Source organism: Canis lupus, chromosome 19 (genome assembly GCF_011100685.1).
Source record: "Canis lupus familiaris isolate Mischka breed German Shepherd chromosome 19, alternate assembly UU_Cfam_GSD_1.0, whole genome shotgun sequence".
Taxonomy (NCBI): Eukaryota; Metazoa; Chordata; class Mammalia; order Carnivora; family Canidae; genus Canis; species Canis lupus.
The window spans coordinates 2,954,949-2,977,990 of record NC_049240.1 but is presented as its reverse complement, the minus strand read 5'-3'; the positions used below and the strand labels follow the sequence as shown (position 1 = coordinate 2,977,990).

Sequence of the window (23,042 nt, the reverse complement as noted above, 5' to 3'; positions counted from 1 at the left end):
GGCAGAGAACTGGCCGCGCCCTCGCCCTCGGGGTCCCGCCGCGCCCATCTGTCAACTCCTTTGTGTGGCTCCCTAAGCTGTCCCTTAAAGGACTAGACTGTCAGGAACGTGTTCGACAAAAAGGCGCAGGGCCCTAAACATTACAGGTCACCTGAAGGCACAAACCCTGTGAAATGCTCTGTGCCCCCCACGGCGGCTGCTCTTCGCAGGTTGGCAGTGGACAGTGCAGCAGAAGAGCCTGGGGGGGGGGCGGGAGAGCACGCTGGACCCACGGACCCCCAACGAGCCCCCCCCACGAGCCCCCCCTCCCCAGGCCCCCCAGCAAGGCAGTTTCAACACTCCCGGTGCGCTCCACTCTGTTAGATTCAAGAGCTCAAGTGCTCTAAGGTTAGACCCCCTGGAGGTCTAACGTTGGAGGCAGAGGCCTGCCCAGGACTGGGTGGCTGCTACTGGGTCTCTGCGGTCAGAAAAGTGAAGAGAAGCCCAGCTGCCTGTCCTAGGGCTGCGACAGGACACCCTGTCGGCCAGCTGCCCCCGCCAGGGTTCCCGAGTTCCCAGCCTGCATCCCCCGGGGGAGCTGAGACGGCTGGCACATGAGCCTTCTCCCGACCTGGCCTCCTTTGGGGCATTTCCACGTGGTCTCCCTCTTATCCAGAACCAGACTTGGAGTCATGCTGGATGGATGGCCTTGGCTCAGCCACCTCCCTGGCACCCAGGCTCCGTGTGGTTTCTTCCTTCCCCAGCACCAGCTCTGTCTGCGTTCTCACATGTAAGCTCTACGGAGGCCAAGCCCCGTGCTCTGCAGCTAGGAGCCCACCGGCTGCCAGCTCAAGGCCGTCCTGATGCTCCACAAGAGCCACCATCCATGCCGTGTAGTGACGATTAGCCTGGGAACCGAATGCTCACAGAGCTCGACCCAAAGGGACCATTCAGAGAGAGTGAGCCACAGTCAACGGAAATAAAGAGAAGAATCCACGGAGATACTAAAAAGACGTAACACAAACCACTAAAAGCAAGACAGGAACTTTAATCTTTTTTCAGAAAATGCTCCTGAGATGCACTCGATGGCCTTCTGGAGGCCAAGGAGGATGGGCTGGCAGGCCTGTCTCCCGGACCATTAGGCCATAAATAACCAACTCGAAGCCTCGGGGCTCCTCCCCAGGTAGCCTGTAGAAGCCAACAGGCTGAAGCTGGCCATTGTGCAGTAATATCCCTGAGTGAGGCCCTCTGATGTGTCTGAAGAGATGGGGGCATCAACAGAGACATCTGCCTTCAGGGGGACACGCTGTTCAAAGTCCCTTTCGGAGTGATCACGGAAAATTCTGACCCTTCTTGTTTATCTAGGGCAACACATTTATTTTTTATTTTTTTAAAGATTTTATTATTCGTAAGAGACAGGAGAGAGAGAAAGAGGCAGAGACACAGGCAGAGGGAGAAGCAGGCTCCATGCAGGGAGCCCGACGGGGGACTCAATCCCGGGACCCCAGGATCACGCCCTGGGCAGAAGGCAGGCGCTCAACCGCTGAGCCCCCCAGGGATCCCCAGGACAGCACGTCTAAAGGCATGCTCATTCCCCTCCCGAATCCATCCTTGAGTGTGGCAAGGCAGGGCTGGGCAGGAGTGTCAGCCTTTACAGTTATTTCTTGAGGTGCCCCGAGGTGACTTTACAGACAGAAACACACGATGGAATGATGTAGAACCATCTTAAAGTGAAATCGAATCAACGGTTACTCAACCAGATACGCACCAGATGGTGCTACAGTGTACTACTGAGCATGAAACAGAGGGATTTTCAGCCTTTTATCATTTCTGCAGGATAAGCTAAATAATTAGATGACCGATAAGCCTTTCTTCCTTATTTTAAATACACCCATTCACACACACATCACTACACATTGTATTTCCTATCTCAAAATATTTGCCTGCAAGTGTTGGCTTCCTTAGTCAAAAATGGTTGCCTAAATATAATCCCCCCCCTCCCCCGCCCTGCGACGTTGTCCAAAGAATCCCATTATCGCCTTTAGGCAGGAACTCAGATAAAAGCCGTATATCTGAATATCTGATGTACTTTATTTGTTCACATTTGTCCTACTTGAGGTTAACACTACTTCATTGGACAGTTTAAAAATCATTCTGTAAACAAAAGTAAAAAACAGCAGCAAGAGCTAAAATAAAAAACACAATGCCTCATAAAGGAATGTGTCGAAAGGAACACCGAACAAGCGACAGAAATGTGACCATGATGGTGATTGAACAAGAAGGAGAAGACCCTTCAACGTCTGTAAAAGGCAAAACTGTAAAAGTAACAAAATAATAATGATTAAAAAAAGCAAGAATCCAAAGTGCAGGTGCGCTATAGTCTTCTTTTCCACATCCCTTCAGGAAATAGATAGAGCATATCATTCTTTTAATAAAGTGACAAGTTCTGCTTTAAAACATTCAGGTACGTTATCTTGCAGATATTTTTTACAGTTTACATGATCTCTACTTTACATTGACTTAACTGGAAAGATGATCATATGCAATACATGGTATAACTTTTCTTGAATCTATGTAGAGTATAGAAATGGTAAAGTTTATTGTTTTAGTTTTTGCTTTATTGGCAATGAGTAACAAGAAGCTGAAGATCCAGGATCAGAAGCGTCAGTACATTTACTCTTTCAAAAAAAAAAAAAAAAATTCCCCGAGCCTTCCGTCATCTTTGTTATCATTTTCAGATTCTTCGTAACAAGAGACTGTTCATTTTCCCTGAATTCTGGTCAACTGACTTAAATAACCAGAAGAGCTTCTTAATGCAAAATCAGCCTGGTATTGGTCTGAATTGATCAAATAGAAGTGTTGTTGTGGCATCATGTAAAAATCACTTACGCTTCCACAGTTGTTTAGAAACTCAAGTGTTTTCTCCTTGAAAGGAAACATCTGTTGAAATGATTTTTGAATAGAGGTCTTTTATGAAATATATTTCAAATCTTAAAAAATATTTCTGAATGCTCCCTAAAATGGCATACGAGTTCCCTCTCCTGACAATGCTTTTTCCTTTTGGGACATTCATGGCATTTCATTTTCCTTGCGGGTCTAGTTTCATTTAGAAAGCCCAAATACACAAAGGGCTGTCGCCTTATTGAGCGTTAAACAGCACTATTTTTAAAACCATGTATACAGCCCAACAGCAAGATTAAGGAGTTAAAATACACACATATCACGGACAGATTTTTTTTTTTTTTTGGAATTCATTGAATAAATTGTATTCTGGTAAATCCCGCCCCCCCAAGACAGCTGTACCTACGGCGAGGTGTTGAGATGTGTCTCCGACAGTTTTCATTGTATCGCATTATGAAAACACTAGGCGTCAAGCCAGGTGCTAATAAATATTTAATTTACAAGGAAGAAAGAAACCCCCACACGGAACGTTAAAAAAACCCCAACCAACCAAGCCGCCAGCCCCAGCCCTCCTGCCCCGGCCCGAAGGCGCGGGTCAGCCCGACATGGCCGAGATCTCGTAGTCGCTGGCCGAGGCGAGCGGCTTGCCCATCAGCCGGATGTTCTTGGCGCTGGTGATCCGGGCCATCATGCACACGGGCTTGTCAAAGTACCTCACCAGGGCCGGCTCCGTGAGCAGGGAGGCCAGGAACTGCTCGAAGGTGATGGCCCAGTCCCGGTCCAGGCTGGCGCTCCGGGGCAGCGCCGCCGAGCCCTGGCCGCTGCGCACCAGCACCGTGTCCTCGCCGATGTCCTCGCAGTGCAGCTTGTCCTCCTCGTGGGAGCCGGCGCTCAGCACCGAGTACGAGGACATGGAGCTGTCGTCCTTGGTGTCGTCGTCGGAGATCAGCATGGAGGAGCAGGCCCCGTTGTCCCGGGGGGACGAGTCCTCCAGCTTAATGTCCTCCATCTGCCCGCCCAGCGAGTGCTCCTCGGCCTCGACCGGCAGGCTGGCGGGCGCGGGCTCCGCGGGCTCCACGGCGAAAGGCTGGCCGGGCCCCTTCTTGGGGAAGAGCACGCCCGGGATGCCCGGGGGGCAGGTGGCCCCGCCGCCGCCGCCCCCGCCCTCCTTCGCAGGCTGGGCCACGAAGAGCTTGCCCACCTCCCCGATCTCCAGCAGGAGGCTGGTCACCGCGGCCGTGGCGTGGTACAGCTCCTGCTCGTTGGGGTCTTCGCTGAACAGGTTGTACATCGTCTTACACAGCTCGATGAACTGGCCCTGCAGGGGGACGTGGGCAGACACCAAGGATGGGACCTCAGGGGCGCGCGGAGGCCGCGGACTGCAAAGCCACCGACTATTACGGCTCCCCAAAGACTCCCGAAAAGTCCTATATGTCGGATGAACTCACGTGTTGTTAAAGCCTCTTAACTCATGTCTATTCTTGTTTTTTGGTTTTTTTGCTTTTTTTTTTTTTTTTTTTTTTTTTTGGAAACTTTTCCAACATCCATAAAAGTAGAAAGAATGAAATAATGAATCTTCATGTACCTGTCACAGAGTCTGGAATGACTGTCAGACACTTGCTCCACTCTTTTTTTTTTTTTTTTTTTTTAAGATTTTACTTATTTATTCATGAGAGACAGAGAGAGAAAGAGAGAGAGAGGCAGAGACACAGGCAGAGGGAGAAGCAGGCTCTATGCAGGGAGCCCGACGTGGGACTCGATCCCGGGACCCTGGGGTCACGCCCTGGCCAAAGGCAGGCACTCAACCACTGAACTGCCCAAGCGTCCCTCCACTAACTCCTTTAGCCTTTGTTTAGGTTTTTTTTTTTTTTTAAATTTTATTTATTCAGGAGACACACAGAGAGAGAGAGGCAGAGACCCAGGCAGAGGGAGAAGCAGGCTCCCTGCAGGGAGCCTGATGCAGGACTCGATCCCAGGACCCTGGGGTCATGCCCTGAGCCGAAGGCAGGCACTCAACCACTGAGCCCCCTAGGGATCCTTTGTTCAGGTTTTTTTTTTTTTTAATTTATTTTTTATTGGTGTTCAATTTACTAACATACAGAATAACCCCCAGTGCCCGTCACCCATTCACTCCCACCCCCCGTCCTCCTCCCCTTCCACCACCCCTAGTTCGTTTCCCAGAGTTAGCAGTCTTTACGTTCTGTCTCCCTTTCTGATATTTCCCACACATTTCTTCCCCCTTCCCTTATATTCCCTTTCACTATTATTTAAGTAAATCCCAGACCTCGTCTCATTTCATGTCTACACACTTCGGTATTCAGCCCAAGGTGAGCTCAAATCCCCTGTCCCGTGTCACATCTGCTGGTGTCCCTGGACAGAATTAAGGCCTTCCGCTCCCCACCCACGTGATGTGTCGTCTCTCCTGTTGGGAGACTCAGCATTGTCATCCTGTGTTGTAATTATTTATATTGTTTTATCTGCCTCATTACATTTCAGCTTTATTTTAAGGAGAATGTGTTAGATATCTTTATAGCCGGACACAGTGATTTGAAAACAGCACGAGCTTGTCTTCTGAGTATCTGAGGATATTTTTAATGACTGAAATGAGAATGCATCATCTCTCAAAACTGATTATTTTGTGCTTCACATTTTCTCTGAGGGGGTCAGACTTCTCACGACTGAGCACATTTTTGATGCACAAGAACGTGCAAACAGGTCCCAGTTAGATACCTCAAGTTCCACGATCTTTGAGGGGTACTTATTCTACATCTTTCTATGACTGGAAAACAGAACTTCAAGGTTTGAAATGAATAGACCGAAATGTTAAACACTCACCTGATTCAATTTCGGCAAATCCTTTGCATTCTTTGATTTGGATTTATTTTCTGGAGTCCAGAGTCTCAGATAATTACGATTTTCTTGAGAATTTGCCCTCTTCCCTAAAATCCAAGTGTCAAGAAATTAAGCATTTGGATGTCAAGAAACCAGTGTTCCACCTGCAGTAAGGCAAACATGCAGAGGAGGACGTCTTTACCTCTGTCTGGCTGCAGACTCACTGTAACGAAGCCGTCGTCCGCACCGTGTTTCCGTCTGCTATCCAACCCAACCACTGCCAAGAAATATTCAGACGAAAAAAAATGCAATGTTATATAATACACTCACAGATTTAGCATTTGTAGTAGAAAACAGAAAAGCCTCTAGGTCGGGCTGCCTGAGTCAGTAAAACAAACAAAATAAAGCAAATAACAAAACCCAGTACACACCGTGAAGTTTGAATTGGAGATAAATAAAAAAATCACGTTTTAGGATAAGAGAGTCCTAAATATCACATGGAATGTACTTGGGCTAAACAAATGATTTTTTATTTATCTCAAATTCAGATTTTACTAGGCCTTCCATATTTCATCGGACAACCCTATTTCTCGGTCATGGTTTCTCCCCAGAATTACTTTTCACAACTGGGGTTGAGTCCAGAATTAGGCATGAAAGGAACGATGTCACGTGGTCTTCCATGCTTAAAACATGGTAGTGTTGGCCCGATGATGTGGCCCTCCCTACCCTCTCTGTGACATTATCATCTTAGCTCTGCATACCTGAGACTGGTTTGCTCTCAAGCCCTGCGAAAGATCAAGAACTTAAAAAAAAAAAAAAAAAAAAAAAAAGTGAAATCTATGTTGATAAAAGGAAACAAAAAAAAAATCCTACAAAATTCCTTCACATTCATAATTTGGCATTTCAGAAATAGGACTGTCAAGGAAACCACTTTTTTTTTTTTTTTAAGGAAACCACTTCTGTTTTCCTTTTTCTTAAAACAGGACATCGCAGGGCATAGGAGGACTTCAAGAGGGAGAGGTCTACAGCCCCCGCTCCCCGTTCCCATTCAGTTTGTCCGCTGCCAAAATGCATTCCAGAACTTCTTCCCTCACCCAAAAGGTGGCTGGTTTGCCAGATAAGTGACCCTCACTGAATTTAGCATCAGGTGAATCTCAGCAGCGTTTAAGACACAGCGTGACTGGTGACTCTATGTTACCGAGAAGCTCTTCTCCTCCTAATATCGAAAACGATTTAGGAGACCGACATTAAAAAAACATTTAATACATGGTAAGTTTGTGCAATAGATATTATACAGCTATTTAAAAACCGTGTTTTCAGAGAATGTTTAATGGCAGGGTGACGTGCTCACTGGATTTTAAGTGAGAAAAGTAGGATACAAAATTGTTTATGCAGTTTGATCCCAGTCTTATGATATATACCTGCATATTATTATAAGTACATGTTATACAAATTAAAAGGACAGAAAATATTTCAAGATACCGTTATTTTTGTATTACAAAATTTAAAGATACCTCTGGCTTATTTTACATATTACCTCCATATTTTTAAGATTACAACACAGAGCAATTGTGATTTTGGAGTTAGAAAAAACATTTTTAAAAGAGCAACTTTTAGTGATTATTACATGCCATTGGTACGTGAACGCTGCTAAAGCATTCTGAAACAGGTGGATCCTTTTCTGAAATGTTTTGGGGTAAAGGGCCAGGGAGTAGGTATCTTAGGTTTTGCAGGCCGTGCTGCCTCTCTGTGCTTGACTCTAGCACTGTAGCCTGGAAGCAGCCAGAGGCTCTGCATAAATGAACAGCTTGGCTGTGTTGCAATAAAACTTATTTATAGGCCCTCGAGTTAAAATTTCATCCAATTTTCCCATGTCTTGAGATATTATTCTACTTCTGATTTCTAAAAAAATGTTTAAGAAGGTAAAAAGCCCTCTGTGCTCACGGGCTGTACAGACAGACCATGGGCCACCTTAGGTCCATGGGCCGAAGTCTGCTGACACGTGCTGCAGAGCAAGACAGACACAGGAGGACTCTGGCCTCAATGTCCTGATTCTGGATAACAGCGTGATGACAGGACGACGTGCTTAAGGAGTCTGACTATGGCCGGGAGGCGAGAGCCAAACACGTAGCTCCACAGGCCATGATTTCTCTGAGCCCGGGGGGACACGGTGTCCACGGTTCCACCAGTGGGAAGTACCTGCCCCCATCGTCGGCTGCCAGGCTTCACCAGTGTGAACAGAAAGTCACACATTAGGGAACCAGATCGGTACACGTGTCCGCCTCACTAGCCCTGGGGGCAACTCCTTCCAGTGGCAGAAGCCCCCTGGGGAGGAGACCCACTCACCGTGCGTGCATTCCGGGGTGATGTCTTCAAAAAAGTACTGAGTTGCTTCAAACGCAGAATCTGGCTCATCTTGATCAGAGGATGGCTCTAGAGAGGGACGGAGAGGGACGTCTTACATCGGCAGAGCAGGACTCAGCGGAGGTGACATGGGGGGCGGGGAGACGCTGAAGGTAAGAAGGTGGAGCGGAGGGGCATCCGGGGGCTCAGGGCCTGACACCCGGGTCCCGGGATCGAGTCCCACATGGGGCTCCCCACAGGGAGCCTGCTTCTCCTTCTGCCTGTGTCCCTGCCTCTCTCTCTCTCTCTCTCTCGTCTCTCTCATGAATAAATAAATAAAATCTTAAAAGAGAAAAAAAAGAAGGCGGCATGGGGCACATCACCAGGGGCCCTGAACGCCTGCTGCCTCCAAAGCCTTTGGGAGGTGGGGGGCTCACTCAATCTTCCCTTTTAACAACCTCACGCCAAAGTGTTCCTTTACATGAGATTTTTTTTATGAGATTTTCCTAAATTTTACTGTGAAATGCTGCTTTCACAAACCAAATTCTAGGAAACCATATGCAATTAAAGCTAATCCTCGAGTGTACAATCTACCCTGAGTCTGTCCTTAATGCCAATCCCCCATTTTTAAAAAAGTTTTTGCTAGATATATCCCGGCTTATAGGGCAACCTTTGTAAACCTGAGCTCCACCTTTCCCACTTGTTTCTGTCAGTGTGAAAACGGCTCCTTCTAGGGGAGGCTGGGTGGCTGGGATCGAGCCCCACGTCCTGGGATGGAGCCCCACGTGGGACAACCTGCTCAGCGGGGAGCCTGCTTCTGCTTCTTCCTCTCCCTCTGCATTTCCCCTCCCCATTGTGCTCTCTCTCTATAAAATTAAATCTTTTTAAAAAAGATTTTATTTATCCATTCATGAGAGGCACAGAGAGAGGCAGAGACCCAGGCAGAGGGAGAAGCAGGCTCCCTGCAGGGAGCCCGATGTGGGACTCGATCCCGGGACCCCAGGGGTCACGCCCTGAGCCCAAGGGAGATGCTCAACCACTGAGCCCCCACAGGCATCCCTAAATGGATGAAATATTAACCAAAAAACATCTCCTAAACTCAGAATCTCAGGGTCCTCTCTTCTCTTTCATGCTCTCGTATCCTATGAGTTACCAAATCCTATTTGTTCTCCTTCTCGCAGAAGGTCTGCTCTTTTCTATTACAACTCCTACCTTGGACAAGTGAACGACCACGGGATCAAGCACATACTGAGCCAGGAAGCTACGTAGGTAATTACTATTCAGTTCTTCTCTAGTGACCAGTGAATGATTTTGTAAATCAAAAAAAAAAAAAAAAAAAAAAGGAGAGCTCACTTACCGGGCAGGACGTGCATTTTGTACAGGAGTTTGAGTTTCTCCGTGAGGTCCCCATGGCACGCAGCACCTAGAATCACATAAGCACCAATGTGGAATGTACTGTGTGTGGTACTAACCCTCCAGGCTAAACACTCCCCTGGAAGGTCTTCTTCTTGCAAATTGAAATCAAGACATCGGGGACACAAGGTCACCCAGGCCAGGACGTATCTGGGCTAAGAGCTCTGGAACCAAATCCCCTTTTCCTTACTATCTGCCCTTCAGAGACTTAACCTCTCTCTACCTCAGTTTCCTCTATATAAGGCCAGATAATAAATAGAAGATTCTACTGGTGGTCTTGACATCAGGATCAGAGGACTGTGAGAACTAAATGTGCTAACAGTGCCCGGCACATAATAAATGCATTAATAAGAAAAACCATATGACTGAGTCTCAACACTCTAACAGAATTCAGAAATAATCCTAAAATAGGTTTGTGATCGCTTCCAATTACTCATCGTAGAGATCCCTTTTGGTTGTTTTTTGGGGTCTCTTAAATGTCTCTCCAGTTTAATTCATCCTACTATACCTGACACTGTATCACCGTCACTTCAATCCAAAGAACTCTGTTATTTTTCCCTTTGAAGTCCATGTGTATTTTAGGAATCAGAAAATCCTCTGTAAATATCTAGCCTCGGAGCACCTAGTTGACGATTAATGAGCTTTGGAAAAAGAGGAATCATAGAATCTGGGTTGGCAGGAACATCAGGGGGTGTCTTGTCCAACGTCCCGCTAAATGTAGGCATTTCCCCTCATCCATGAAAATCAGGAGTCTAGCACCTGCTTGAACACTCTCAGGGACAGGGAGCTTATCACCACCAGAGGCATTCATTCCACCCATGTGTTCTTTAAACACTGAGAGTTCTTCTGCAATTTTTTAGTCTTAGGATCCTTAACCTGCAATCTCAACTTCAGTACGTCCCGGAAGCCCCGAAAATGTAAAATGTTGTCTCTGTGTGCGTATGTCATTTTGTGGGGAAGAACATGTTCATAGTCCTTAATAAACCCCAGAGTCCACGACTCAAAAAGAGATCTAGAAACGCTCTTCTTCCCCTTATTCTACTCTTAAAAGCCAAACAGAATAGGTCTGTTGCCTCAATGCAACAACTCCTCAGATTTTGGGGACAACGCACCTGTCCCCTCCCCCCACCCAAGATTATCTTTTCAAGGCAAGTTTATACACGCCTCTGCTTTTACTCACATCTACCTTAGGTGTCAACCGTCACTATCTCTCTGGAGAGTTCCAGGAGCCTCTTGTCTACTTCAGATAACAGTGGAGTTATTCTAGATCCTTCTACCAGGACAGCCTTGAGTCTGCGTTCGATTGTTTACACTCTCGCTCTGGGATTTCATTCTGACCACATGGTTAACTAAACCCCCAGATGCTTGCACACCAACTAATATTCATCACAAAAATAATGACATTTATTAAGGACTTGCTCTGTGTGAAGTCCTATGCCAACTACTTAACATGTGTAGTTCGCTTTTCTCTCACAATAATTCCATGAGATGGACATAAATATTATCCTAATTTTACAGCTAAGGAACGTTGAGCTTCTTGGTGGTAAGGACCGTGTTCAAGGTCATAGGCTCCTAAGTGGGAAGCCCAGGATTTGGATTCAGATGTGTCTAACCCTAGATCCCATGCCTGAACCCACTATACCATATGCCAAAACCCTAGGTTTTTTTTTTTTTTAAGATTTTTTTATTTTTAAGTAATCTCTACACTCAACCTGGGGCTCAAACTTACAACCTTGAGATCAAGAGTTGCATGCTCCAGCAGACTGAGCCAGCCAGGTGTCCCTGCTTCTTTTTATAATCATTTCTCAAAACTTAGGATTTCTGGTTTATCCTTACCAATTCGTTTTTGCCAATCCTATCTTTTTAATCTCATTTTTGTCATCCAATGTGTTGGCTCTTTCCCAGCTTCGTGTAGCCCACACATCTGGTAGTAGGCCTTCCCCTTTTTTCTATGATTTCAGTTTACTGACTGAGGCCAGCAGAGGGGGATGAAGTGTCATCCTAGTAACAATCGGAACTAACCCTTTATTAAGTCAGGCACCGGTCCAGGAACTCTACGTGAAATATTTCATTTGATCCTGACGGTAACTCATTTGCAGAAGAAGAAATGATCCGAGGTAAAATATTAAGCCCAAAGTACTAGAGACCTCTTCACTGAAACTGACTCCCTAACCGGCCCGTTTTGGGGGGCCAGGGTTCAGTCAGTCACCCAATCACCAACCATACCCCCACCTTTTCCATGTATAACGAGTTCTGTCCAACAACCACCTGAATCGTGACACCAATGACATCTTTAGAGACTGCCTTTCGGCAACATGACTGGGAAAGGAGACACAGCTCCCCCGGGGCCTCTGGTAGTAATCCCTCATTTCTCATTCCGTACAGACCATCTGTTCATGAATTTCTAGACGGGACTTTGTGGGGATTGCCGTGAAAACTACCGATCCATCTTTTCCAGGATTCATTTTTTAGTTTTTTAAAGCCTGGACAGTTTCTCTTTTTCGTCTGTCTGTCTGTCTGTCTGTCTCCGTAACTGTCATTGACCCACATGACTGATGACAGCTCTGAGCTTTCTCCCAGGATCCAGGGCGAGGCTGACTTTGCTCAACAACCTGACTGCTTTCAGAGAAGCCTAAATACTCCTTCCCAGTGTTTTTCATGATCCCGGACTGCAAACTTTCCTCTCTTTTCTTGAAGATTTTGAAGAGCATTTTCCGTACTGGAATCACTGAACTTCAGTAAATTAAATGTTTATATTTATTTCTATGACTTCCTACATGCAGAACCGGTCTCTTTTTCCTCCTCCTTATTCTCGCCCAAAGGTAATTTTTTATTTTTTTAATTATTTAAAAAAAAATTTTCCCCCAAAGATAATTTTTTAAAATCTCCTTTTGACAGCCACCCATCTGACCATAAGTTACCTGGGGGGCAGAAAAGATTAAGAGAGGATCAAAGGATTTTTAGCCTTGTTTGGATCGTTTCACTTTTTTTTTTAAAAGGTGGAAGGTAAAAAAAATATATAAATAAATAAAAATAAATAAAATAAAAGGTGGAAGGTACTTTATGTGTTACTTGTGTAAATAAAAATGGATAGCTCCTCCTTCCCTAAAAAAATACCCTGCCTGCCATCCCCAGCACAGAGTAGTGAGAACAGGGTGAGCGACGAACCCAGACAGCCCTTGTTCGAATCCTGGGCCCAGCACGCACTAACTGTGCCGCTCAGTCCAATGACAGACTAAGTACTGACTCCCTCAAAACTAATGTCCCAGCCAGTTATTTAACGTTTCTGAGCTTTCATCTCTTTAACTGCAAATGGAGATACTAAGAGTCAGCAGGTGGGTAATAAAGCCTGATAGTAACAGCACATACTGCCCCTGGAGTGCCTGGGTTCAAACAGCAACTTTGCAGTTGTGAGCTTTAGGCAAACTCGATGTACACACAGCATTAGGGCAGCACCTGGAGCGGAGTAAATGCTGTAGGAATGTTAGCTATGGGGCAGCCGGGGTGGCTCCGCGGTTTAGCGCCGCCTTCAGCCCAGGGCGTGACCCTGAAGACCTGGGATGGAGCCCCAGGTCGGGATCCCAGCATGGAGCCTGCTTCTCCCAATGCCTGTGTCTCTGCCTCTCTGTGTCTCTCATGAATAAATAAAATCTTTAAAAAAGAAAAAAAAAAACAGAAAAAATTTTAAAAAATAATAAAAAAGAAATGTTAGCTATCATTACATCCCCCTCTAATGGCTTTGTGTGGATTTAGTGATAAAGTATAAATTCTGAAGCTTCCAAACAGCGTCTGCACTTAGAAAAGGGCTAGTTCTCACACATCCTTCTCCCTCCATAAACATATATGTGAGTGCTTTATACAAATACTTTTTTTCCTTCCTAAGAGCACCGCATCTATACCCCTTTTCCTTTTTAAAAAACCATCAGCTTCCTCTGGCTTTTAAGCCTTCTAGTAATTCTTCTTAAAGACTTAGAGCAAAAAAAAAAAAAAGACTTAGAGCACTTTTTGGAATCGTTGTTGGCTCTGTGCCTGACCCCTTCATCATTCCTGGGGCATGCTGTTTTTTCTGGGGGGGGGTGGGGGCATGCTGTTTTAAAGTACGCGGCCCAAGGTCACAGACTGGCACAACTGGAACGAACAGTTTTGTGTTGCTTCTCTCATTCTGGCAGCCTGACTAATATCTGCTACGACCATCACCTCCCATCCGGCAGGCCAAGCTCTACTCCCCTTGGCTCTTCTGCTCAATTATAAATGGCACAAGAGTTCAAAAGAACACAGGGCAGTCCTGCCACAGAGATAGCGGTCAGAGAGGCTGGCAGGCAGAGACCAGGAGCTGCTTTTGGGTGGGGGTGGCTTGCTCATGATGGACGGTCCTGCCTCCAAGCCAAATGGAGAGATGAAAACCTCCATTTATTTATTTATTTATTTATTATTATTATTTTTTTAAAACCTCCATTTAGACTGCAGAGCTGTTGTGGGTTCTTCAGCCCATTATGAAATGTTTTTAAAGAATTTTATGAAATATAATATAAATATAATTTTTGTCAAAGAAAAACAACCCACCCACATATTTTGCCCTTGTAAAGTTATCCTAGTCTGTGGTTTCCAGTGTTTAAGCTGGCATTTCATTGTCCTGGAAATTCTCTGAGAAGGCCTTTTAACTAGTGCTGAGAACTAACGAATGTAGAAGGCAAGGCTTTAATCCTTTAGTATACTCATGAACTAAAAGAAAAAACATCACCAGCAGTTTGCAAACATTACAATGTGCTCCTCTGCCCTCCAAACCCAATCTTTGGAGGCAGCTGGGGCCCTGAGGGCAGCTCTAAGGACCCTGAGGAGAGGGGCAGGTATTCCGGCCCCAGGGTCCCCTTCCAAACTCATGCAACGACATCAGGTGCTTACTTAGCCCGGAGACAAACTCTCGGAAGTTTATCAGAGAATCTCCGTTCTCATCTAGTAACTGGAATAGGCGGGAGGCCAGCACTTCAGAGTGAGTCCCACAGGCCCAGGGAAAGAGGAGAGCAAACATGCCCTTGAACTGCTCAAAGTCAATGCGATACTGTTCCAGGTAAGGCAGGCTGGGGTCGTGCCGGTCCAGCGCGTTGCTGCTCCCGCCCCAGTAGCAGCTGGTTAGATGCTCCGCCTGAAAAATGAAAGGACAGGAAGGTCACTGCGGATGCAATCTCTTGGCAAACGCCAGGAAGAAAAGGCCCCGACCGACAGTGGGAAAAAGGCTTTCGGGCAACCTGTGTGCCTCTCCTGGGGCGGTGTTCTAGTTTCAGGGCTCCTTGTACCCCACCCCCAGACCACCCCACTAACTCCATGGCAACCACCTCTGCAGCTCACATCTGGCGTGAAAGGTCCAGTTCGATTACTGGAGGTAGGTGGAGGAAGGGACCCCCCCATCCCTGACCGCACCCATGCTTTCTCCCCTCACATACACACTCACAAAGCACTCAAAAAAATAACTCCCATGAAAATAAATAAAAGTTTTTTATCAAAAAAAAATTAAGTAGAATGCAAATCCAAAGGATGCCTGGGTGGCTCTGTGGTTGAGCATCTGCCTTCGGTGCAGGGTGTGACCCCAGGGTCCCGGGATCAAGTCCCACATCGGGGTCCCCGCAGGGAGCCTGCTTCTACCTCTGCCTGGGTCTCTGCCTCTCTCATGAATAAATAAATAAAATCTTTATTTAAAAAAAAATAAAGAGAGAGAATGTTAACCTGAAAAGGCTCTGTAATTTAGGCGATGTGACCACCTTGTTTTCTAGGTGAGGGTGAGGAAGCCGAAGCTGAGCGGCTCCTCCAAGGTCATCCAACCAGTTACTCAGAACAGAAGCATGATGACATCAGGGGTGTTTCTGAATTCCTAGTTTAGCGTCCCATAAACCCCCTGTCTCTTGGTCACTGAAATGACATAAATATCATAGTCACACTATTCAAGCTACGAACGCGTGGTGTTCTTATTGAGCACATCTGAAAATAGCCCGAGAAAAATTATGAGTAGGAACCAGCATGGCGAGAACAGAGATCTGGAAACAACAAAAAGCTTCCTGCTTCTGTCCTTGGAAGCAAGGCAGCCTCTTAGTCATGAAGCCATATCGATTCTGGTAGATGTTTGCACTCACTCTAGGAAGACCACAAGATAAAACTCCTCATAGAAAGGCCCAGAAGGACACCCCTCCCCCGACACTTAGCTCTGGATGGTAGATGGGAGAGATGGGAGGGGCATGGAAAGGAGGACTTCATTTTTACTGTTCCCTCTTGCATTGTCTGAGTATTTCACTACAGCAAGTGCAAATACTGCAAGAGAAAAAAATAGCACTTTCGAAGCAGATCTTTTTCCCTTGCCTAGGACTTGTGTAAGCGGGGAGCCAGCAGCCTGTGTGGTGTTTCACTTTCGTTCTCACTTAGAGAAAGGAGCAAAGCCCAGATGGCTTTATCACAATCGTTTACTGGGAATCATAGCCAATAAACCGAAAGAGGGAGGAGGGGGGTAGGCAGGAAGCACGGAGGGAGGAGGAGAGGTGGAGAGCAGAGCCAAAGCCAGGTTTCTGGGGTGCAGCCTCAGGAGAATAAAGGAAGCGGGTCAGAGTTCGCCAGGGCTTTGGGGCTGCATTCCTGGCTGTGCCTGGTGAGGTCGGAGCAGGGACGTCGGGGCAGGAGGCAGGGGAGGCTGAGATCAGAGAGGCCGCAAGGACTGAGCTCGAAGGTGACGCCCAGCAGCCCTGGGAAGGGAGGCCGGGGTTGGTGATGGGTCCCTGGGAGGGGCCTCCTTAGCTGAGCTAGGTCCGTGGATGAAGGGTGTGCAGAGCATTTCCTCCCAACTACAGCATCCAGGTTAACCTGGAACCAGCCTTGAATGTGGGTCCGGGCACTTTCACGGAAAAGACAAGCCTGTTCGCTGGTAAGCCCCGTACTGCACCAAAAGGGGACCAGACACCCGGACGTCCAAAATGGACCAAAGGACTAATTTAGGGAGTTCAAGAGAAACTGGGGCAGAGTCCCTGAACTACATTTTCCATCAAATGTGCCTCAAGGGGGCAGCCTTTCCACCTTTTCCTTCCGAGTTTTAACTTTTTTTTTTTTTTTTTTTTTTTTTTTTTTTGAGTATAGTTGCTTGGTGGTTTGACAAGTTTAAGGGCTGCTTGGAAAGATGCAGAGGACTGCATCTTTCCTTTATATCTGCAGGAAAACCCCATGAAACTGGCTTTTTAAAGGACTAAAGAGTCTGGCAGAGTGTCTGACACATACTAACGCCTCAGTAAGTGTCTGTTCAAGTGACTTGAAGTCAATTAAAGTGTTCAGGAGACTCAAAAGAGAGTCTGTAACTGAAGGGTTTTTTAAAGATTTTATTTACTTATTCATGAGACACAGAGAGAGAGAGAGAGGCAGAGACACAGGCAGAGGGAGAAGCAGGCTCCCTGTGGGGAGCCTGATGAGGGACTCGAATCCGGGACCCCGGGGTCACGCCCTGGGCCAAACGCAGGCGCTCACCCGCTGAGCCATCCAGGCATCCTTGTAACTGAAGTTTTTATCTTGGGTTCCACGGTATCTCTTGGATCATTGTATTTTTCTTTTATGAAACCAAGGGGGACCCTTCTGTTATGAACAACCACCTTACACTGAACAGTTGGTTACAGCATATGAGTGAAGTACGAATGGGCTGGCACGCTATGAAGACTTCGCCATCAAGTGCCGAATGGAGGCTGGTGGGGGTGGTGGTGTCCACTCAGCTGATCACGCTTCTGGGCTGCACGCAGGGCATCACTAACTAACCAGCAATGAAAGCTCAGTCTCTTTGTACCCCCATCAGACATATGCACAGGTTGTACTAGATGGGTAAGCCATCACTAATTTACCTGTGTATGCAGCACACATGTGCAGAGTACCTACCAGGGAGAGACGCTCGCGTAAACACTAGTGACACAAGAACACGTAAGTTGCTGGTGCTCTGCAGTAGCCTACAAGCACGTGGGAGTATTAGCAAAAACATTCCCAGCTATCACATCCTCTGATTCTAAGACCTGTTAGTATTCAACTCAGATCTTTGTTTGTCCTTTGGTGCCTCCTGCTATCTTTGCAGTCCTCCAAATAGTCATGTTCAGCTCTGGCAGTAAAGGGAACTAAATATAAGAAGCTACCCAATCAGAAATCAGGATAAACTTAGTCTCAGCATAAAAGACCTCTTTTAAAAATTAAGTCCTGCTAATTGCCACATTTTTACCTATGAGGTTGATCGTGATAGTTAAGACAAAAGCATTTTTTTCCAGAAGAAAAAAATCTGCTTGGCTTTTTTTTTTTTTTTAATTTTTTTGGGAAGATTTTACTTATTTATTCATGAGAGACACCAAGACAGGCAGAGACACAGGCAGAGGGAGATGCAGCCCAATGCGGGACTCGATCCCAGGACCCCGGGATCCTGACCTGAGCCAAAGGCAGATGCTTAACCACTGAAGCCACCCAGGTGCCCCTACTTGGCTTTATTTACTAATAAATGTTTTGTCATTCAGGATTAAGACTGGTATGGGCGGAGTTATAGGATGAAAACTACTGAAGTTTAAACAATCAGGCTTTTCCTTAGACATTGGAACAGCTTTATTTTTATTCTAGCTACATATTTCTTTTTTTGGGGTGCTTTATAGCTTAATATAGAAGAGCTCTAGGGGTGCTTTAAAACAGCTTAATATTAAAAAAAAATAACAATTTACAATAATTTCAGGCAGCGTTTAAGACTCACTTGCCATTGTTCCAATGAGTATTATAAAGTAATACCCTTTTTTGTCAAGTCCAAGAAGACAGCTAAAATATTTTATGGAGTGGAACAAAGCTAAAATATCAGCTTCAACTGAGTTGTGAGGGTATGCTTATTTTTCATATTAAGCATTTCATTTTTATACTCTCAGTTCTACACATTTATACACATTGATACTCATGTTGTCTGTTAACAATTTAACAGAAGAATCTAGAACTAACTAAAATATTAAAGTGAACCCTTTTATTCTCCTGAATATACACGAATTTACTTTGAAACTCACCTTGAAAAGAGCATAAAGTTCTTCTAGCTCATCAATGGTAAAGGACGTTTCTGTCACAATAGTTCGGACCTATAAGAAGGTGGACACAATGGATTTCACAATCTCAAAAGATATTACATTGGGAAAGTGCCTGATTTTCTTCTTTTAAGTCCTCTCAGTCTGTCAAGCAGGACTTCATGGAGCAAGAAGGCCACAGCTATTTTGCAAAGAACTTACCACGTTCCGTTTCGTAGTATCCTCCAGGGTCTGGATCACCTTCAGCCTCTGTTTGAATCTCATCTGCTCAATCAGATCTGCCCGGATGGTTCCAAATTTCTAGAAAGGAGCAATATTGGTATTTCTGAGAAATCTGCTGCAAGTACATAGTATCATGTCTGCAAGACTTACGGAGACACAAGCTGGATGGATACATAGAGGAAATTTCTTGTGAAATAACAGGCATCCTGGACTAGCTCTTTATTTTAAAAACAATTTAGCAACCGTAAGTAAGTAACAGGCAACTCTCATGCTTCTTAACGCTGGAGCTAAATTTCACAGTTAAATGAGTCTCGCTGGAATCAATAAACCAGTTTAGAGGGAAGAAAACGTTGGATAAGGCTGTAAGGGCCATTTACGGAAGAATGAAAATGCTTCAAAGGAAGGATTTTCTCGACAGGAAGAAAGGAAATATCTGAGGCTCACCATTAGCCTGGGAGGTCAGAAGAAGTGCTTGTGGGAGGCTCCCTGTTCCTGTTCCCTAGCTCAGTAGCACTTGTCCCGATTCAGAAACCCACATTGTCTCTGGATGGCAGACACTGTGGGCTAGCTATCTTTCCAAACTCCAAAATGCCTCCTAGTACCTGGGTGTTTGTTGAATGAAATTTCAAAAGCCAAATGAGTCTTTCAATCTGAAGGTGGAGAAAGAATATATAAAGCTTTCGATCTCCTACAGGTACAAAAGGAAAACAAAGCAATTCTGCTGAAAGCATGAAGCTTGACCCGTGCAAGCAGTGCTGCGATGGTTCAACACATTCAAAGGGTCAAGAAATAGTTGACGGACGTGTCAAGTGTCGGCAAGGTACAGCCAAAACCCTCATCTGCTGCTGCTCAGGGTATCAGTTGGTATGACCATTTGGGACATCTGTCTGCAGTATCTACTAAATCTGAAGAGAAATATATACCAATGACACACATAAATTCCTAAGTACCTCCCCCCAAAAGCGTTTATTTTTTTCTATGCAAAAAATATTCATAGTGCTACTGTTAGCCAAAAGCAAGTAGTCACTCAAATGCTCGTTAACAGTGGAGTGGATAAATAAATTGTAGTGCTATCACACAGCAACGAAAATGAACCATTCGGATAAATCTCACTATCATAACGCTACGCAAAAGAAACCAGAACCAAAAGAGTTCATTCTGTAGAAGTGGAATCATACATTCATGAATGAAGTTCAAAGAACAAACACAACTGACATATTAATTTTGGAGAGAAGTACAGGGACAGGAAGGAGACGCAAAGGGCATCTCGAGGGTGCTGGCATTGGTCCGGGTAACAGTTACGGGGGTGTGTGAATCAGAGGCTTTGTACATCCGTACCACAGGCTCCTACTCAAGAAATCTTAAAAAAAAAACCACAACTATTTTATACAAAGTGACTTGCATGAATCTCCTAGAAGTCATGATGAAAAAGACTAATCGCAAAAGAACGCATAGAGCATATTTTATGTGATAATCATGAAATGAGATTACTGTAGAGAGGGGGGCTCCCGACAGGGTGAGAGAAGGGTGGCTGTGGCTATAGGTGGACAATCCGGCAGCCCCAGGGGAGCAGCACCTACAGGGGAGTATCTCACCGTGGTGGTGGTTCTGCAAGGCATGTGACAAAACTGTGCGCACCTGCACCCGTACCTGCACCTGCACACACACCTGCACCTGCACACGCACCTGCACCTGCACACACACCTGCACACGCACACCTAGAACTCACACGCAGCTGCTGAAGCCTTACCAGGCGTGCCTGGGATGCTCACTTGGAGCGGGTGAAGGCCTGGGGCGTGCACCTGACTCTGTACCTTCTCTGCTACCTCCTTGAAGCTATAATTCCATCTAAGGAAAAGGTCTTTTTGTTTGTAAAGAAGGGCTTTAGCGCTGCTGCGGTGTGAGCGTCAGGACGGAACAGGATGGTCAACTGGAGAGGCAAGTGCTCATCAGGGAGACGGGAAGCAGGGGGGCGCGGAGCAGGGTAGTCTCATAAGTACAAACCAAACACAAGGTAAGATGACGCATTCCAGTAAGAAGCAGCACAGCCGGCTAGAAAGTAGATGTGCTGGTTCCCTGGAGGTCTGCTTTTCTGGTGACATCACATTTAGCCAAGACACAAAGGACACGGGGAAGCAAGCACACGGATCTTTGCAAGAAGCACATCCAGGCAGGGGCGGCTGGTGGCACTCAGGCCCCCCACGTCCCCCTGCAGGCACTGGAACCTGCACAACGCCTTTGAGGAGCAGCGGGAGGCCACTGTGACCCAAGGGGCGTGAGAAAGGGGCGGTGGCAGGTGGTCACAGGTGATCAGAGAGCCAGCTGCTGCAGCAGGGAGCGTGTGTGGGGCTCCAAGGCCTCGGGAAGCACTTGGAGTCTGCCCCCGAGTGAGCCAGAAGGCTCCTGGAGCTCAGGTGAAGGAGTGTCCTCTGCTCCCCATGTTAGAGGGACGTGCTTGCTTCTGGGGGAGAAATAAAGGTGCCAGGCTTCGGGGAAGCAAGAGCAGTTTAGGGGCTCTGGTGAGAGACGGTTGTGGCTCCGACGCGGGTGGAGGGTGGTGACGGTGCCCGGAGGCCCTGGGAACACCAGGAGGGAAGTGCTTTCTCTCTCCCCCATTCCAGAGACAAGGCCTCAGAAGTCAACAGAAACCATCCAAGTCCACGGAGCCGCTGAAGCATGTTGCAAAGTACGTGCTACAGACAGAGGACGGGGTTTCCATCAGACGGGTGCACCGTATGCCTTCGACCGACGACGCAGAAACGTTGGTCGTGAGACAGAAGGAAGCTAAATCTTACGGCAGCTACAGCGGCAGGCCCGTTATCTGATCGGTCACTGGCTCCTTCCAGTAACCCTGGGCGTTGGTACCGTTACTTCCATTTTACAGACGGGAAAGCCAAGGCCCCGAGGGGTAGAGGACGTTACCCAGGGTTCCCCAGGGGCTGAGCTACAAGGCTGAGGCCCAGACTCCAGCTCTGGAACCCGCCACCTACCATTCGATCCCACAGTAAGTTCTTCCCAGTGTCCTCGATGACAACCCAGATTTTGGGACTAGACAAAATGGGATTCAAACTCACATTGACTAGTTGGGTTGGCTGTCGTGATTCTACACAACCCAGTCGCATCCTCCGAACCTCGGTTTATTTCTCTGTAAGATGGGGCCCCCAAACTGTCCGCGTGGACGTGCTGTTAGAGATGCATGTATTAATGGGAAGCAGCAATAACCGGGGCACCTGGGAGGCTCAGGCGGTTAAGTGTCTGCCTTCGACTCAGGTCATGTCCCGGGCCCCGGGGTCCCGCTCCGCGTTAGGGTCCCCCCCTCAGCGGGGGCCTGCTTCTCCCTCTCCCTCTGCCCCTCCCCCGGCTCATGCTCTCTCTCTCTCTTTCTCTCTCAAACAAATAAATAAAATCTTTAAAAATAAAATAAAAAATAGGGCAGCCCGGGTGGCTCAGCAGTTTAGCACTTGCCTTCGGCCCAGGGCGTGATCCTAGAGACCCGGGATCGAGTCCCACGTCGGGCTCCCGGTGCATGGAGTCTGCTTCTCCCTCTGCCTGTGTCTCTGACTGTCTCTTTCTCTCTGTGTGTGTGTTTCTCATGAATAAATAAATAAAATCTTTAAAAAAATAAAATTAAATTAAAAATAAATTAAAAAATAAAGTATCAGTAACAGTAACAAATACTAAACGTTGGCTTGACAATGTCTGCAGACTGCTAAAGAAAGGATGACTTCGCCCCAAGCCTGACCCTCCAAGAGCCTCCGGCACTGGCCACAGACAGAACACAATGGACATAACGGAAATGCAGCGACTCTTCCATCAGAAGCAAACAGTCCCGACCTGCAAGGGAGCCACGGTCTCCACGTTCCTGACGGGCTGTTTCCGGGGGATGTCTAAGGAAAACGAGCGCTGACTAGGTCCCTCTGTCTCTCCCCTGCTCCCCCTTTCGCTCCCACCACTTGAAAAGCTACAAATAGGGCCAAGGAAGGTGGTTCGGGACCCCCTGGAGCCAACATTTCCCTTTACCCAGAGCAAGGGCCTGGGTGTGAGCCCGGCTCCCAGCACCGTGCATTTCAGTCCCATGAGGACAACTGATTCACTAAAGTAACAACAGTGCTTTTTTCTAACAAATAGAATTCAGTGATGGGGGTGAGGGAGCCTAATATTTTTTTTCTTTCATTTTCTAAAATCTACCCTTCCTTAAACAAGAGACAAAATAACCCATCTCATTTGCATCTCGCTTCCAACTCCGTTTTTATCTGAATGTTTCTGTGGCCTCTTTTCTTTTGTTTTTTTTTTTTAATATTT

The 23,042-nt window shown here is 46.6% G+C and overlaps 1 protein-coding gene across 6 annotated transcripts in view; it reads right to left on the bottom strand.

Annotated features, from left to right (window-relative positions):
- TBC1D9 (TBC1 domain family member 9) overlaps positions 1–23,042 on the bottom strand; it is a 135,834-nt gene that overhangs the window by 19,722 nt on the left and 93,070 nt on the right. For 3 of the 6 annotated variants that reach the window (XM_038564570.1, XM_038564571.1, XM_038564572.1), the window contains 8 exons: positions 18,720–18,818; positions 18,504–18,572; positions 14,371–14,611; positions 9,413–9,478; positions 8,059–8,145; positions 5,915–5,989; positions 5,716–5,819; positions 2,051–4,198 (listed from right to left, as the gene is read on the bottom strand). In XM_038564570.1, coding sequence (XP_038420498.1) covers positions 3,476–4,198; positions 5,716–5,819; positions 5,915–5,989; positions 8,059–8,145; positions 9,413–9,478; positions 14,371–14,611; positions 18,504–18,572; positions 18,720–18,818 — 1,464 coding nt within the window. In that variant the 3' untranslated portion in view covers positions 2,051–3,475. Of the gene's footprint in view, positions 1–2,050; positions 4,199–5,715; positions 5,820–5,914; positions 5,990–8,058; positions 8,146–9,412; positions 9,479–14,370; positions 14,612–18,503; positions 18,573–18,719; positions 18,819–23,042 lie in introns of those variants that run through there. The other 3 variants (XM_038564575.1, XM_038564573.1, XM_038564574.1) reach the window with 1 other exon arrangement.